Source organism: Rhizophagus irregularis, chromosome 13 (genome assembly GCF_026210795.1).
Source record: "Rhizophagus irregularis chromosome 13, complete sequence".
Lineage (NCBI taxonomy): Eukaryota > Fungi > Glomeromycota > Glomeromycetes > Glomerales > Glomeraceae > Rhizophagus > Rhizophagus irregularis.
The window spans coordinates 3,147,036-3,166,789 of NC_089441.1; the positions used below are offsets into that span (position 1 = coordinate 3,147,036).

The 19,754-nt window shown below is 27.7% G+C and overlaps 1 protein-coding gene across 1 annotated transcript; it reads right to left on the reverse strand.

The window, feature by feature from the left end:
* Positions 1–4: 4 nt before the first annotated feature.
* Positions 5–1,726, reverse strand: OCT59_005262 (uncharacterized protein). The gene is made up of 5 exons (XM_025314108.2): positions 1,621–1,726; positions 1,072–1,554; positions 836–1,006; positions 530–767; positions 5–459 (listed from the first exon to the last, which is right to left on the reverse strand). The coding sequence occupies exons 1-5, from the start codon at positions 1,672–1,674 to the stop codon at positions 353–355; spliced, it is 1,053 nt and encodes a 350-aa protein (XP_025185907.1). The 5' UTR covers positions 1,675–1,726; the 3' UTR covers positions 5–352.
* Between the last annotated feature and the right edge of the window lie 18,028 nt (positions 1,727–19,754).

The window sequence follows — 19,754 nt, forward strand, 5'->3', positions numbered from 1 at the left end:
TTTTGGCGAATATTATATATTAGTAATTGTAAAAATTATTGTACTAATATATATTATTCCTTTGGTAAATATATACGAATTAATTAATTATTAGTAGGAGGATTAGGCTTATTCCAGTAATGTAAAATTTGAATTGACAAACAAAAAATAATTCTTATTGTAACAATCATACCAGCAAATTATTTTATTTATATTAACAACAATAAATATAGTATGTGTAAAATCTGGATGCATTTGATATTTGAAACAAAGCCTATCTACCTTAAATTGAATATATACAAATTAAAAAAAAGGTTAACTTTTTTTTATTAGAAAGACTCCCTAAATTTATTATCTTTAATCTTTATACAACTTAACCAGGAGGTAACATGCTTGCATCTATAAGATTATCTCCACTGTCCTCCTCTGCGACTTTCTCTTCATGACCAAGAAGTGGAGTTCGTGGAAGTGCCATCGTACCTATCAATAATCCGAGCGTCAGATAAATAGGATAGATAACAAATGTAAAAGTTTAATTAATTATAATTACCACTTCTTGCTGCTTCTAAGATACCAAAAGGTTTAACCAACTTAATAAATGCATCAAGTCTGGTAGGTTTAGCGGTCAATTCCATTATAACGTTGTCGCTTGCAACATCTACCACATGAGCTCCAAAAAGTTTTGCTAAATCAGTCAATGCGCGCAAATGAGAAAACTTTTGTCTTAGCAAGGATGATGGGGTAAGCTTTGTTTGATTGTCCATAAAAATAGAATCGGAATCATGACTCTAAAAAAAAAGAAAATTAGAATTTATCAAATTTTTTTTTTATTAAAAATTTTAAAAATTATAAATACCTCTGCTCTTAAATCTGCCTCGGGCATAAATTCGTTATTATACTCTTCATATTTAATAGCTTTTAATTGTTCATGTAAATATTCAGGTCCCAAAATTGATACCTTAACCAATAACAATTCCCGTTCAACAACCATTGTATTAGTATAATCAAGAACAGCCCATACCGGAACCTATAAAATAAAGGATATTTCGTTAAAAATGACATTTTATTATCTTATTAGAGATAAATATTTACCAAATCTTCTAATTGTCTTCTAGCTTGCTCAATTACATCATCGCGTCCTCGTAAAACAATTGTCATCCTACTTAGATCAGCCGCTTCTGTACTAGCTACAACTAATGAATCGATATTGAACCCCCTTGCGGCCAAGATACCGCTCACTCTACTAAGCACACCAGGTTCATTTTGTACAAGACAATTAAACATATGTCTTTTTGGAGGCGAAGGTGATGGTGCAGGAGTATTATATAAAATATTTGTGACAGCTTCCTCAGCCGAAGGTGCTGGTATATCAATTTTTGGTAGGGGTGGTGGTTTTCTACGAGGATGTGTAAGTTTATATTCAATAGCTGAAGTTGAAGATAATGTAGATTGATATCGATTAAGTACTTTTTTAGGAAACACAAGAGCAGTACTTTGTGAACTATTTAGTCTACGGAAAACATCAATTGTTCTTGCATCAATTTTCAAATGTTTTTTCGTTGTAATAGTTCGAGACTGAAAAATAAATATATTTTGAATCAATGTTTCTTTACTATGTTTAAGATATTTAACTTTACATACCAAGACAATTTTTCTTCCCCATGGTATTACTCTCCGGGTAAAACCCGAACACATTTTATTTTATAATTCTTGAAAGCTGTGTAAAAAAAAATTGAGATAATCAGATCGCATTTTAAACAAGTATTTGGCTGATCTTTAATTCATCGGCCCGGATAATTTTTTAAAAGATAAATTAGGATTAGCTGTAATGCTAGCCAGAATTATATGATCGCCATATCCTTTTTGAATTTTGTTTAACGTCACGTAATAAACTGGCCAACGGGAAGTAAGGTTACATAATTTAGAATTTATTTATACGGGTAATCTAAACATTACGATACACAAATTTTTTTTCCTGTTCTGCGTTTACTTTAAAAAGTCAAAGATGGTTTCAAACGACACTGATCTCATATCGAACGGACATCTTCAATCTCAAAACAAAAGAAGAAGAAAGCATTACGTGTTGACAGGCTATTTTCGTATGCAACGAAAGATCAGATGATTGCAGATGAAATTCATCGAAAACAATCAAGTGAACAGAAAAACGCAAAAGACAACAAGGATAAGTTTCAACTACGATTGATTTCAAAAGCAGAGGAGATGTAATAATTCAAAATAAGGCTTACACATCAAAGACGTGTAATTGTGTGGAAAAGTTCAGAATATTGGAGGATCAGAAACGTACAAATGCAAGAATTATTATATAGAAATAGGTAGAGATGGTAGAGATATCAATGGCGCCCGAGGGATATTCCTTCGGGCTTTGCTTGATGAAGCATGATCTTGTCATAAGACATCTTTTCATGCGGGAAATAGTAACTTTACTTAGTAATACTTAGTATTGATTATTATTGATATGTTACAATCCATCCGTAATCCTAATTAATCAAATTAATCAAATTAATCAAATTAAAATAGTTTCATCGTTACTGAACTGGAAACTTCATTTGTTAAAAGTCCATTTTTTACCAAAGATGAAGTAGTTACCTTTTTTAAAAGTAATATTTTACTCACTAAACAGCTTTAATTCAGGGAACTTATGATGCCAATTGCAAGGTATAAATTTTATATCTAAAATATTATTTGATAAATAATGGTAACTAATCATTGTTTATGATAAAAAGTAATTAAATACAGTAAATAAAACTGTTGGAATATAATTAAATTTTATTAAATTCAACACCTTCCATCAACTCTTGATATGGTACTTTCTCTCTAGATTTCTTTGATTTTTTTTGTTGTGTTGAATTAGAATTATATCCTTCAATACGGCGAACATTTCCAAACCATCCCTTATTATTTGTTCCTCGCCCAAAAGTAATAGTTTTAGGCGTTCTCGGTAATTTTAGATTTGACATAGATCCAACAAGAGAGTCAACATCCATGTTATTAGGATCAGCGCTATTAGATTTTGACAATTCTACATTCAAAGAACTTATTTGTTTTGTTGATAGCGTTGACGGTTTTGAATTTCTACAATTTCAGGATTATTAAGAAAAATGTTATTTATATATTAAAACTGTTATATACAAGTTAAACAATAACCTGTTTTCGTTCTTATGTTTCCTTATTCGTTCAGCATTGCGTACGCTAAATGGAATCAATCCATTCATAAGTATACCAAAGTTAAAAGTTTTTGGATATTTATGATAATCTATCAAATGAAGTCGCCGCTTCTTTGGGCTCCAAAAATATTTATTACAACCTTGGACATAACATTCATGCTAAAATAAAGAGTCAAATTCGTGTTATAAAACATAAGAAATAAAAATAAAAGGGACGTAAACATATAATTACTATTTTTTCGCCTTTTTCTTTCCTCATTTGGGCCATTATATCATGAAACTCTGCGAAATGAAGATTCAACCAACGTTCCGAAGGAAATAATTTGCCACATTCTTGACAGATATGACGGTGAGACGTATTATAATGAATTTCATAGTCTAAAGTTGAGTAAAATGTTAATGGTCTTCTGCTACACCAAGGAGGTAAACAACAAACAATTGGGTTTGCACTATAAAAGGAAACAATTAATGGCTTTTTCAAACTTAAAAATATTTGGATTGCGTTTCTACTTACTTTGTTAATGAATTTAGTTCCTCATTAAAAACTTTCTGTGCATTATCAATTTGTATACGCGAATGTTTTTTTAGCCAATCGAAACGAAGTTCCAAGTTTCCTAACGTAAAAAAAGAATCTTCTGGTGAAAATCTTCGTTTGAAAGGTTGATAAACTTCTGACATATTTATAAGTAGAAAAGAAATTAATCGGGTGATATCAAAAAATGATCTACCGTCACTTTAAAAAATTTTGCTGATCATTTCCAAAATGGATTTAGTGAACGTCAAATAAGTTGCCTTCAGCCAAAAATTACAAAAATATTTTTTTTTTATTTGGCTCTTTTATTATTTAACTTTTAGTTATCATATTTCTTTTATTTCCTACACTTTATAAAAAGCAAAAGAGTGATCTTAATGAAAGAGTTTTTTACCGTATCGCATGATATCTATACACCCACCTGCCAAAAGTATCCGGACACTTCTAAAAAATGACCATTAAATCACATTATTTCGACGTCTAGTGATCAGAATTTAACGATTTATGATTCATTGGATTCGTCTAATTGAGACGCATCTAACCACAGTATTTTCAAGTCTGTAAGTTCAATAGATCAGAAGTTATTGCTGAATGTCTAAAAACAGTAAAATGCAAATAACTTTTGATCCATCAATTCTAGAGACATGAAAATAATAGATACAATGTACCTTAACAAGATAAATCTAATGAATCATATTTCATCATTCTAAGTTTAATAGGGAAGAAAACATTGTGAAATTTGTATTTGCTAAAGTTTTAAAGATAAAAAATGAATTACTTCATAAAGTTAAATCACATTATTTCAATAACCAGTGAACAGAATCTAATTATTTATGATTCAATGAATTCATATTATCAAGATACATCTAATTACAGTGTTTTTATGTCTCTAAATTTGATGGGTCAGATGTTATTCTCAACAGTAAAATGCAAATAATTCATTATTCACTTTTAAAAATTTGACATATACAAATTTCAAAACGTTTTCTTCTCTATTGAACTTAGAAAGATGAAATATGATTCATTAGATTTGTCTTGTTAAGATACATGGTATCTATTATTTTCACGTCTCTAGAATTGATAGATCAAAAGTTATTTGCATTTTACTATTTTTAGACATTCAGCAATAACTTCTGATCTATTGAACTTACAGACTTGAAAATACTGCGGTTAGATGCGTCTCAATTAGACGAATCCAATGAATCATAAATCATTAAATTCTGATCACTGGATGTCGAAATAATGTGATTTAATGGTCATTTTTTAGAGGTGTCCAGATACTTTTGGCAGGTGGGTGTATATTAAAAAATTTGTAACGTTTAGATTACCTGTATAAATAAATTTTAATTGTGTAACCTTACTTCCATTGTAATTCTGGCCAGTATTATAGCCAATTACAGTGCATTACCTAATAATAATTGACCAACTTCAAATTCCTAAAAAAAAATTTTTTATTAAATATTTAAAAAAGTTAACCAATAATTTTTAAAGTTTATAACTTAAGCTTTAAGAATTATTGGTTAATTTTCATTAAAAATAAATATTGGCTCACTTAGCATTTTATAAATCAATAATTTAATTATGCAGCCTAAATTTGAGAATTAAGACTATATATTTTTGCATAACTAATTTTAAATTGATGCAAATACAGAAGACAATCAATGATAAAGCTCTGAACAGTTTAGGCTAAACTGGAAAACTGATCTGAAACTGGCTCAAAATTCGGTTCAGTTCAGTTTGAGTATTAAAACCGAAAAACTGGCGGTTCGGTTTATACATGCTGCCCAAATTATTTTGGGATGCCATAATTCATTCGGTTTATATATAATTTACTATGTAAAGTGCCAAAATAATTTGGGATGCTATAATTGAATTTGGGATTTTACTTATAATTACGGCAGTCCAAAATAATTTGGGTGGCATGTATAGTTCGGTTCAGTTTAATCCAATTTTTTTAAAAATGCAAAAAATCAAATAGCCATCCATCTAATGATTATACAAGTTGAGCCATATATCATTAGTTTCGTCTTAATAAGACGCATCGAATGGCGGTAAGATCATATTTCTAGCATCGATAGATCACATGTTAACCTACGCTAAATGATTTATAAATAATTGGAATTAGCAAGCTATCTATCAGTGTTAGAGATATAATCTTAGCACCATTTGACGCGTCTCAGTGACGAATCTAATGAATATAAATTCATCTCGATGTTATCCACTAGATAGCGAATAATGTCAAGTTTCGTATTTTTTAAAATTTTTAAGCGTTAAAAATTAAAAATTCTGATATATGAATTTATTCATCATCCAATAATAGTACAAATATGAATTAGGACTCATTTGATTCGTCTCGATGAGATGAGTTGAATGGTGGTGAGATCATGTCTCTAGCATCAATAGATCGTAAGTTAATTTATGCTAAATGATTTATAAAAAATTAGCATTAGCAAGCTATCTATCGATGTTAGAGACATGATCTTACCACCATTCAACTCGTCTCATCAAGACGAATCCAATGAGTCCTAATTCATATTTGTACGACAATTGGATGACAAATAAATTCATGTATCAGAATTTTAATTTTTAACGCTTGAAAATTTTAAAAAAATGCGAAACTTGATATTATTCGCCATCCAGTAGTTGTACACAAACGAATTTATATTCATCTCACTGAGATGCGTCGAATGGTGGTGTAATCATGTCTCTAGCACTGATAGATAGCTTATGCTAAAGACATGATCTTACCACTATTCGACACGTCTTATCGAGGCGAATCTAATAATATATGACTTGACTTTATATGATCACGAGATAGATGGCTATTCAATTTTTCACATTTTTATAAAAATTGGATTAAACTGAACTGAACCACCAGTTTTTTAGTTCAGTTCTTATGGATTTAGACTCTAATCCAAACCATTTATAATCCAGACTAAACTGACCCATTTGGAGCTTTAATCAATGATATGCTGACATTTTTCAAAGTGAAAAAAATTATATACATATTAATAAAATGAAAGTAAAAATTTAAGTACAATACATTTATTGCATCTTTAGTCATTAATATTCTATTTTTATTTGCTACAATAATAGCTTTAATTCCATGAAATAAGCAATTGATTTACATCTTATAATATTCCAGAGAAATATCTTTTACGTATTTTAATGTACTTTTTTTAAGGTATTTCAAAGATGATATGAATATTATTATATTGATCAGTTTCTCCATAAAATCAGATTTTCTTTTAAGCGCTATTACTAGGCCAGTAGTGCTCTGAAAAAAATCTGATTTGATCTGGATTCGCAGATTTGATCTGAGTCAGATCCAGTTCAGTTTTCAAAATTTTGATCTGTAAATCAGATCGGATTTAAAAAAATCTGATCCGATCAGTTTCAGATCGGATCAGATCATAACACAAGAAAATCTGATCTGATCTGAACAGATTCGGATCAGATTTTTTTTTTAAAAAAAAAAAATTTATTTTTTTATTTTTTTTAAAAACCCTTTCCTGGACGAACAGACGCCAGACGACCAAGATTTAAAAGAATGAACTAGATAAGTTTGTTTCTTTTTTTTTGTTATTTTTACTTGAGGAAACGTAATTAACGTTCCCTTTCTTTTTTTTTTAGGAAATCTGAACATGGACGAAGTCTACTGACCAGGATTTAAAAAAAAATGAACTATGGTAAGTTCATTTCTTTTTTTTTAGTTTTTTTTTTATTTTACTTAAAGGAACACAATTAACATTCCCTTTCTTTTTTTTTAGGAAACCTGAACATGGATGAAGCCTAATGACCAGAATTTAAAAAAAGAACGAACTATGTAAGTTCATTTCTTTTTTTTGTTATTTTTACTTGAGAGAACATAATTAACAGTTCTCTTTCTTTTTTTTAGAAAACCTGGATGTGAACGAAACCTAATGACCAGGATTTAAAAAAAGAACAAATATGGTAAGTTCGTTGCTTTTTTTTAAGTTTTTTTTTTTATTTTACTTAAGGAACCGTAATTAACGTTCCCTTTCTTTTTTATTTTTTAAACCTGAACGTAATAAGCCTAACAACCAGAATTTAAAAAAAGAATGAACTATGGTAAGTTCATTTTTTTTTTAAAGTTTTTTTTTTATTTTACTTAAGAGCATCAAGTAATTAATGTTCCCTTTCTTTTTTTAAAAACCTGAATGGGAACGTAACGACAGATTTAAAAAAGAACGAATCCACAAGCATTTTTTTTTCCCTTATACTTAATGTTTAACGAACCAGGTTTCTTTTTTTCCTGGATGCGAACGTTTTTTTAAGCTATTTTCAACTAGGATTTAAAAAAGAACGTAATTATGTTCCCTTTCTTTTTTTTTTAAGTTTTTTTTATTTTATTCTTAGCGAACGAAGTCAATTAACGTTCCTTTAATTGTGGATTTAAAAAAGAATGAACTATGGTAAGTTCGTTTCTTTTTTTAAGTTTTTTTTTTATTTTTACTTGAGGGAACTGAATTAATAGTTCCCTTTCTTTTATTTTAGAAAACCTGGATGTGAGACGAAGCTGAACGACTAGGATTTAAAAGAACGAACTATGGTAAGTTCATTTTTTTATTTTTATTTTTTATTTTTATTTAAGGAACGTAATTAACGTTCTCTTTCCTTTTATTTTTAGGAAACCTGGACGTGAGATGAAGCTAAACAACCAGGATTTAAAAAAATGAACTATGGTAAGTTCGTTTTTTTATTTTTATTTTTATTTTTTTACTTTAAGGAATGTAATTAATGTTCCCTTTCCTTTTTTTAGTACAAGGACCAGATTCAAACCAGATTCAGATTAGATTCAAATCGAATTTAAATGGATTCGAATTAGATTCAGATTAAATTGAACCAGATCAGATCAGATTCAGATCAGATCAGATCTATTAAAATAAAAATCAGATCAAATCAGATTTAAGCTGAATCCGGTCTGAACTGATCTGTTAGTAACACTAGTTCAAGTGGGCTTCCAAAAAACAGAAAACCAAGATTCGTAAATACGAATCTTGGTTTATTTTTTTTCTTTTTTTTAATATTATTATAAACAGTTACTAATAACTGTTCCTTTCTTTTTTTAGGTTTTGGGTTGGCTTCTGATCTTCAGAAAAGTAGAACCAAAATTTGTAAATACGAATCTTAGTTTTTTTTCTTATTTTTTTAATATTATGAACAGTTACTAACCATTCTTCTCTTTCTTTTATAGGTTCAGATGGATTGCCAAAGAACGATTAAAGATTCATATATACGAATACATGAATCATGTAATTGTAAAATTGTATTTGAATTAACAATATTTATTTGTAAATTAGATAGATGCAATAATAATAATATAATTATAAAGTATTTAAGCATTAATAAATACATTTATTTAATAAATTTGATAAAAAAAATTGAAATAAATTCATAAATAAATGGGTTGTTGTTAGACCATAATTTGGCTTAAAATTTTAATATTGAATATTAGTCAATTTAAGCCTAAATAATGGTTGAATAATTAGTTCAAATTTGGGACGATTGGCACCCTAAATGAGCCTAAAAATTCAACCTCAATTTGATACAGGTTAGATCATCATTTGAACTATATTTGACTTGATCAAATTTAGGCTGAATTGTCCTATTTTAACTAGTGTGGGTTAATCTGAAATTTTTCAGGTTTCAGGTCAGGTTAGGTCAAGCAGATAACCTGATATAACTTGACTTAATCTGACCCAAAAAAAATTTCAGGTCAGATTTATCAATTAATTTGACCTGACCAAACTAATTTAGAACTCTAACTGCAATGCGTCTATTTTTTAATATAATATAATCTATTAATAAACCTTAAGAAAAAGATGTATTGGCTATAACATATTCATCATATATATTAGTTCTGGCATTATGCAATTTATAAAAAAACATATGTCATACACTCGCCTATCATGATTAAATTAATAAAACTAATATTAGTTTTAGTTCAGTTAGCTTCTTAAAACATATCATTATGATTTTAATTGATTTTTCACTATAGATGTCCTATAATAAAATGGATATATTGTTATATATCGGCATTTTGATCTTTACCAAAAAATCACTGACCATCATCATGTGTAGTGTTCTGAAAAAAACCGATCCGATTCGTATCCACAGATCTGATCCGTAACAGATCAGATCAGACCATATATTTTATGATCTGTGATCTGATCCGAATCAAAAAAATTTGATCCATTTTGGATCAAATCAGATCAGATCAACAATTCATTAAAATCAGATCAGATCGGATTGATTTGAACGGATCTAATTCAAAACCATTGCAAAATGGTAAATAAAAAACATTTCACAATGTTTTTTATTAAAATCGTTAAAAAAATGTTGCAAAATGTTTTTTTTGATAAATTAATAATAAAAAATGTTTCGCAACATTTTTTATTAAATAGTTAAAAAAAACCATTGCAAAATGGTATTTTTTTCTTTAAATTGAAAGTAAAAAACGTTTTACAACGTTTTTTATTAAAATCGTTAAAAAAATGTTGCGAAATATTTTTTCGATAAATTAATAATAAAAAACGTTTTGCAACGTTTTTTATTAAAATAGTTAAAAAATCGTTGTAAAACAGTTTTTTTCCTTTAAATTAATAATAAAAAACATTTCGCAACATTTTTTATTAAAATATTTAAAAAAACTGTTGTGAAATGGTATTTTTTCTTTTAAATTAAAAATAAAAAACATTTCGCAACATTTTTTATAAAATCGTTAAAAAAATATTGCAAAACATTTTTTTTTCGATAAATTAATAATAAAAAATGTTTCGCAATGTTTTTTATTAAAATAGTTAAAAAACCGTTGCAAACCAGTTTTTTTCTTTTAAATTGAAAGTAAAAAACGTTTTGCAACATTTTTTATTAAAATAGTTAAAAAAACCATTGCGAAATGGTATTTTTTATTTTAAATTAAAAATAAAAAACTTTTCGCAACATTTTTTATTAAAATCGTTAAAAAACTGTTGCAAAACATTTTTTTTAATAAATTAATAATAAAAAATTTTTATAATGTTTTTTATTAAATAGTTAAAAAAACTGTTGCGAAATGGTATTTTTTTTTTTAAATTGAAAGTAAAAAATATTTCACAACGTTTTTTATATTAAAATAGTTAAAAAACTATTGCGAAATAGTTTTTTTCTTTTAAATTAATAATAAAAAATGTTTTGCAACATTTTTTATTAAAATAGTTAAAAAAAATCGTTGCGAAATGGTATTTTTATTTTAAATTAAAAATAAAAAACGTTTCACAACATTTTTTATTAAAATCATTAAAAAAACATTGCGAAATGTTTTTTTTCAATAAATTAATAATAAAAAATGTTTCGCAACATTTTTTAAATTTTGGATTCAAATCGAATCAGATGATAAATCTGAATTGAATTCAGATCAAATCGAATTAAGTCTGTTTCAGATTCGGATCAGATTAGATCCATTTTTTTTATCCGAATTTGGATCAGATCAGATTCATTTCAAATCTGATCTGATTCGATCCGTTTAGAATACTAATTACGTGTACAATAAATGTAGTGAAATTATTTATATGAATCTCGTTACATGCAACAGCATAGCAAAAGTCTGGTACAGTGCACCAAAAAATTTATCTTATATAAGCATTTTCACATGTTAAATTCTTAAAACTTATACAGTATTGTACTAGTGATAATAGGATCCCGAATAATACTAATATAACTCACAAGTAAACTTTAAGTACCAAAGTAAAAATATATTTTATGGCATAACTCTGTCAATATTGAAGCTAGGAAATCGATTTTACTATCATTAGAATCCTCTCATCGAGACGAATCTAATGATATAGATTTTATTAAAATCGAATTACTGGTTGTGTTAAAAACAGGGGTATGTAGGATAATAAAATTTTGAAAATACCTTATAATATGCAACTTTTGAAAATTTTAATATAAACTTTATGCAAACTCAAATGTGAATTGTATCAGTATTATTTGGGGTCCTGCGATAATGCAGAAAAAATTTAGCAATAAATATTTTGTGTATAAAGCGGAATGGAATTATGTGAAAATAAATTGTGATGGTAAGTGTAAATCATTATTGTATTATTTTTTTTTTACCTTAGTTGCTAATACTTCTGTAATTATACTATAGATTCAAAATTTCTTAATCTCAGAGAAGTTCTTTTTCAAGTAGTATTGCAATCTGGATGAATCTGTGATCCATCAATTTGATTCAAAATGATTCAAATATTCGTAATAAATCTGCAAATTCATTCATTACCCATTTGGATATCCGCCAAATGCATCTGGATTATACATGAAACTGAAATTGGTTAATTTTGACCTCCGAAATGGTCGAAATGGTTGAAATGATTTCAACTTGGTACCCCTCTAAAAGTCGAAATAGTAAATTACATCATACAAACAAGTAGCACTTCTATAACTGATCCAATTTTATAGTCATAATGCGACATTTTCAAAAAGATATCACATTAGCAAAAAATAATATTTTAAAATTCTAACCGATAATTTTAATAAAGCATATCAAGAGCTTTTAAACTTATCGGCTAGATTAAAAAATAATGAATTTTCGCTAGCTTATAAGTTTGAAGTTTGGGTAATTTATTATGATGGGAAAATTTTAAGAATAAGTGATTTTTGTGTAATATAAAAAAAAACAATCATTTGATAGTGCTTATTAAAATAAATCATTTTAGCTTATAAACTTACCCATGCTTTGTTAAAAAAATTTTGAAAAAAATTAAAAAAAATTTTGGTAGTTTTTATTTATTACAAATTATATTATGCCTATTTCTCAAAAAGGAATTACAGGAAAACTTGCTAAAAAAAATATAAATTCTATAGAAAAGTTCCTGATGATATACTTGATCAAATTACAAATTATATATAAAAAATTATGTATAATTCTAATTAACATTAAGTATTGCATTAGCCAATCAAATTTATTTTAAGTCATGTGATTTTGTATTATGTCAGCAAAAAAAATTGAGAAAATTTTTTTATTTGCTTAATGTATTTATCTTTTTAAAGGCTATCTAATTTTAAAATTTTATAAAATTCTGACCATTAGATCACAAGATATAAGGGGTACCTATTATAGAGGTACCGCACTGTATTCATATGATTTTATAGTAAACAATAATATTAAAATTCAAAGTTAACGAACTCCACATCCAGTGATTCGATTTTTATGATATTACACAGTTGGATTCAGCTCATCGAAAGGATTCCAATGATATGTATTTCATAATTGTAACATCAATATTGACAGAGTTATTCACGTTTAAAATTTGATATTAAATAGTCTTATAATTTTTATAGTAAACAATAATTTTAAAATTCAAAGTTAATGATCTCTGCATTCAGTGATTCGATTTTTATGATCTTTATGTGGTTGGTTTCAGCTCATCGAGAGGATTCCAATAATATGTATTTCATATCTGTAGCATCAATATTGATGGAGTTATTCACGTTTAAAATTTTATATTAAATTATAATTATAAAAATCACATGACTATGATGTAATTTTGACCATTTTGACTTTAATTTTGACTTTTGACATTTCCAAGTCAAAATATTTCTACTTTTAGGTTTTAATTTTGACTTCATATATAATCCGGATGTACAGATGAATATTTTCTTTAGCATTTTTGTTTCATAATTTTGGCCAGAATATTAAAATTACCATATTTAATATTTGCATAACTACTGGTTTCCTTTTTTGATGATACCCATTTCACAAAAATTTGTTTTCTATTTTTAAGCATTACTAAACTTGAAATATTGTGTAATAATGATCACCAAAAAAGGAAATTTTTACCGTAATTCTGGCTAGAATTATGATTGATAGTTTATACAGATTATTCGAATAATCCATTTTTCCTATCCAGATCTATACTTGCCGCTCATTTAAAATCCCTTCCCATCCTATATCTAATGTTCCGAAAAAAATCCGATCCGATTCGTATTCGTGGATCTGATCTGAGACAGATCAGATCGAATCATAGATTTTATGATCCGTGATCTGATCCGGATCAAAAAAATTTGATCCGATTCAGATTGAATCAAATCAGATCAACAATTCATTCAAATCGAATCGGATCAGATTTGATTCGAGCAGATTCAGATCAGATCTGGATCAGATCAGATCAAAGCGCACTGTTACATTGCGAAATGTTAAGTTAAAAAACGTTTCGCAACATTTTTATTAAAATGATTAAAAAACGTTGCGAAACGGTTTTTTTATTCATTAAATTGAAATAAAAAAACGTTTCACAACATTTTTTTATTAAAATGATTAAAAACCGTTGCGAAATGGTTTTTATTCGTTAAAATGAAATAAAAAAATGTTTCGCAACGTTTTTTTATTAAATAATTAAAAACCGTTGCGAAACAGTTTTTTTTCATAAAATAATACGAAAAGATGCCATTTCGGCATCTTTTTTGATAAAAAAATGAAAAAGATGCCGAAACGGCATCTTTTTTATAAAATAATACGAAAGATGCCGTTTCAGCATCTTTTTTTCATAAAATAATACGAAAAGATGCTGAAACAGCATTTTTTTTGATAAAAAAGTGAAAAAGCATCTTTTTTTCATAAAATAATATTAAAAGATGCCATTTCGGCATCTTTTTTGATAAAAAAAAAATGAAAAAGATGCTGAAGCATCTTTTTTGATAAAATAATATTAAAAGATATGTTTCGCATCTTTTTTCTAAAATAATATAAAAGATGCGAAACAAAGCATCTTTTGATAAAAAATGAGAAGATGCCGAACAGCATCTTTTTTATAAATAATATTAAAAGATGCCGTTTTCAGCATCTTTTCGATAAAATAATATTAAAGATGCAAGTTTCCAGCATCTTTTTCATAAAATAATACGAAAAGACAGCGCAGATCTTTTATGATAAAAACCCCGAAAAAAGACTGCCAAGATCTTTTTCGATAAAATAATATTAAAAGATGAAAACATTTTTTTTTCGCATCTTTTTTATAAATACTTAAAAGATGCCGTTCTGGCATCTTTTTACAAAAAAATGAAAAGATGCCGAAACAGCATTCTTTTTGATAAAAATTCTTTTTCGATAAATGAAAAAGACAGCAAGATCTTTTCGATAAAATAATATAAAAGAAAAGCACCGCCTTAAGCATCTTTTTTGATAAAAACGTAAAGATGCCGAAACAGCATCTTTTTATAAAATAATACTAAAGATGTTATTTCAGCATCTTTTTTATAAAATAATACGAAAGATGCTGTTTCAAGCATCTTTTTCTCGTAAAATAATACGAAAGATGCCGTTTCTATCTTTTTTGATAAAAAATGAAAAAGATCGAAACGTATCTTTTTTTTTTCATAAAATAATATTAAAGATGCCGAAGCGTCTTTTTTGATAAAATAATATTAAAAGATGCCGAAGCATCTTTTTTGATAAAATAATATTAAAAGATGCGTTTCACATTTTTTATAAAATAATACGAAAAGATGCATTTCGGCATCTTTATAAAATAATACGAAAGATGCAATTTCGTATATCTTTTCTCGTAAAATAATATGAAAGATGCGAAATGGCATCTTTTTTGATAAAAAAAATGAGTAAGATGCCGAAATGGCATTTTTTTTCATAAAATAATACAAAAGATGCCATTTCGGCATTTTTTTTGATAAAAAAATGAAAAAGATGCCGAACAGCATCTTTTTTCATAAAATAATATTAAAAAGATTATCCGCTTTTGGCATCTTTTGATAAAAAATGAAAAAGACCAAAGCATCTTTTTTGATAAAATAATATTAAAAGATGCGTTTTGGCATCTTTTTTTCATAAAATAATACAAAAAGATGCCGTTTTGGCATTTTTTTTTGATAAAATAATACGAAAAGATGCCGTTTTGGCATCTTTTTTACATAAAATATTATGAAAAGATGCCGTTTTGATATCTTTTTTGATAAAATAATACGAAAGATACCAAAACGGCACTTTATTTGATAAAAAATGAAAAAGATGCCGAAACGGCATCTTTTTCTTTTTTAAATAAAATAACGCCGTTTAACATTTCTATTTATGCATTTAACAAAAAAAACGTCTTTCGCAATGTTTTTTAATTGTATTAATGAGAAACGTTGCGAAACATTTTTTATTTGATAATTTAATGAAATAAAAGCGTTTTTCGCAGCGGGTTTTAACTATATAAATAAAAAACGTTGCGAAAACGTTTTTATTTAATAATTTTACCGATAAAAAATCATTTTCGCAATTGTTTAATAAAAACGTTGCGAAACGTTTTGTTTGATAATTTGCTATAAAAAGTTGTTTAAGCAACGTCTTTTAACAATATTAATAAAAAAACGTTGCGAAAAACGTTTTTAATTACGAAAAATTGATTCGTATCCGGACGTATCCGATCAAATCAGTTAATCAATCGTTGATTCGACGGATCGATCGAATCTAATTTGGATCCGAACCTGGATCAGATCGAATCATTTGATTTAATTTGATTGATCGGATCCGATCATTTAATTCAAATCCGTTTCGATCCGATCCGTTCGAACGCTACATATCCCATCCCATACAAATTCCAAATACTTGTATAACATTTCTCCCATGGCCAATTATCATACGACATTACACAAATTTTCAAAAAAGGAAATTTTGCCTCCCGCAGGATTTGGTTTTACAAGTATTCCAAAAAAGGAAATTTCTATACCGATCACATAATTCTGGCCGTAATATTTTAGTTTTCGAAGTCTAATATTAATTCCGGTCAAAATTTAGTTTAAATCCTTATCCTACATACTCCAATTTTTAAGAGATTTACCGATCAGATTTTAATGAAATTTATATCATTGGATTTGTCTTGATGCAAGAAATTTAATGGCAGTGAAATTATATTCCCAACATTAATATTGACCAAGTTATTATAAAAAATGTATTTTATAATATATATTATTAAATAACATGTATAAAGCAAGCAATAATTGGTTACTTTTAATATAAAAAGATATATTTATTCAATTTATTATTTTATATTTTTATTATAATTTATATAATTTAACTTTGAATTAACTTAAACCTATCTATTAATTCATTAAAAAAAGGTTGATTGTTTATTTCTAATATATAATTTGATAGATATTATTATTATTGCATAAATATTTAATAAAATAATATTTACAAACCAGGAATTAATTAACTGTTAATCTAAAAAACAATATCAGATATCATCAAAATTATTAATTCAATTAAAATAATCAATATATTACTGAATACTAACTGCTAACATATTACTTTTAAATAATATATATAGAGCTCCAAACGAGTCACGTCGAGTCGAGTTATATGTAAACTCGATTCGACTCGAGTTAAATCGAGTAGAGTCAAGTCGAGTTAAAATTATAAAAATATAAACTTGACTCGATTCGAGTCGAGTTGGCCCGTCAAACTGAATCGAGTCGAGTCGAATTAAATCACGTAATTTTAATTCGGCTATGCCGATCATTTCCTTTTTGGTGATAGCCATTCCACAAAATTCCATTTTTGTAATTTTCAAAAAATTTTTGTTTCGGATTTTGTGTAACATAATTTCCAAAAAAAGGAAATTCCATAAATTTGGCCGAATTATGTTTAATTCGAACTTCTCACTGGCTTGATTTTATTAAATTATTAACTCGATTTCGAATCGATTTGATTTGATTGTAATTTTCAACTCGACTTGACTTGACTCGACTCGACCAACTCGCAAGTCAACTCGACTCGTTTCAGAGCACTAAATATATAGTATAAAAAATACATTTTTTATAATAAATTAGTCAATATTAATTTTAGAAATATGATTTCACTACCATTTAATTCCTTGCATCAAGACGAATCTAAAGATATAAATTTCATTAAAATCTGATTGGTAAATCTCTTAAAATTTGGGGTTTATAGAATAAGGATTTAAATCTTTATAATTTGTAATTCCGAATTTGGAGTTAAAATATAAACTTCGTAAATCTGTTCGGGATTAGGGATGGCAACGGTCGCGATCGTTAACTGGTTATGACCGGTCATGTCCCCATGACCGATATCAGTCGGTCAAAGACGCCTAATCGACCGTTTAACTGACCGTTTAACTGATTCTGAAAATGTTTACGAAACGTAATTTAATAAAAAATGTTTTGCAAACATTTTTTTAATTATTTTAATAGAAAACGTTGCGAAAACGTTTCGCAAACGTTTTCAGAATCAGTTAACCGGTCATTCAATTCAGCGATTAACTGGTTGGTTAGACCAGTCGGTCGACAGTCAGTCGGTCGATCAAAGTTCTTGACCAGTTATGACCGACTGATAACCGACAATGACGGTGTTACCATCCTATTCTGTGATTTTAATTTTGCTCATAATGCTGGTAATGGATGCAATGCTGACCAGAATTATATGATCAGTGTAAAAATTTCCTTTTTTGAAATACTTGTAAAACCAAAATCTCCCATTTTTGCGGGAAGCAAAATTTCCTTTTTCAGAAATTTGTGTAATGTTACGTGATAAGTGACCAATGAGATTATTCGGGATATGAGATGGGATTTGGGATTTGGAATATGGATGGGATTGGAATTTGGGATTGGGATGGGATTTTAGCAAATGGGAGAGAATTTTGGCAAATGGGATGGGATATGGGATGGGATGGGATAGGGGATTCTCCCATCTCATTTAATATAGGCGGCAAGTATATCCAGATCCATTCGTAATTCTAACAGTAATAGATGACTTGAATGAATTTTGAATTAGATAAATCCATGGATTAATGGATTGATGGATCAACAGATTGCAATACTATTTTCAAGAAATAATATTTTATGTGTTTAGGAGAGATATAAATAGAAAAAAATACTGTAAATATAGGTGGGATAATTTATTTCAGAAATTTAGTATAGTAAAAGGCTGTAAGGTAAGAATTACATAATTAGGCAATAGAAGTATAAACAAATTAGTTATAGATACTTTTTGTAAATGTAAGAGAGTAAATTGATGCTGGGACTCGCATTAAATAGCCTAGGATTCACGTACTTTATATCTAAACAAATAAACATGATTGGTCAGAGGCGAACACCTATTTAACTATTTTGATTGATCGGGTTGATTGTTTTTTTAACCAATCATCTAAGGGCATATTTTGAGCCAAAGTTACTATCAGAATCATGTGACTTTGAAAGCTAAATTACGTATTATAATTGGTAAATTGGGTTAGAAAATTTAACTTTTTGCTAGACGCGTAAAAATTTTCTTCATACAACGATATAAAAATGCACCTTTTACCCAATTGTAACGACGATTTAAAATACAGTGGTAAGGAATCTGTACTATTATCTCCTTAAGACAATTGCTTTACAGCGTAACATGTTGTTTGTAAAAATATAGACTTCTGGAAAAACACAGAGGAACCTTCACTTAATAAATTCCTAAAGTGGAGCATCATTGGTACAAAGATGAACTGAAGAGTATTAGTAAATACTATGATGAAGAATCCAAAATTAGGAAGAAGGTGTTGATTTGGAAACAAAAGTTCAAGGCAGGTATAAATTTTATTTGTTGATTTAACACTATGCCATTGCCAACTATTATTGTTAGTTGCTTACTGGCAGAGGAAAGGTTGCTTACTTGTTGGTGTGTTAGTGTGTAGTGTACTCGTACTGTGTTGTCACAAACTACCATGCTAGTTGCTTACTGGTAATGGGAAAGGTTGCTAACTTATTTGTAGTTAGCTTATGTTATTTCTTACATGCAAGTTAGGATAAAATTAATAAATCGTCATTTTTTTCTTTTTCCCCTTAAAATTAATATTTATAAGCACGATAAAAACTCGGCAGAGGTAAAACTTTTCTGGGAATTACAAGTGAAAAAACAAGATATTCTTAAGGAGATCAGATTGCTTGAGGAGAGATGCAAGTTACTTGAAAAGGAATAAGTACATTGTCCTTATGATGTTTTCGAAGTTTAGTGGCTTTCGTTTAGTATGACAATTCCTAATGTTTGCAAATAGATCGAAATGGAAAAC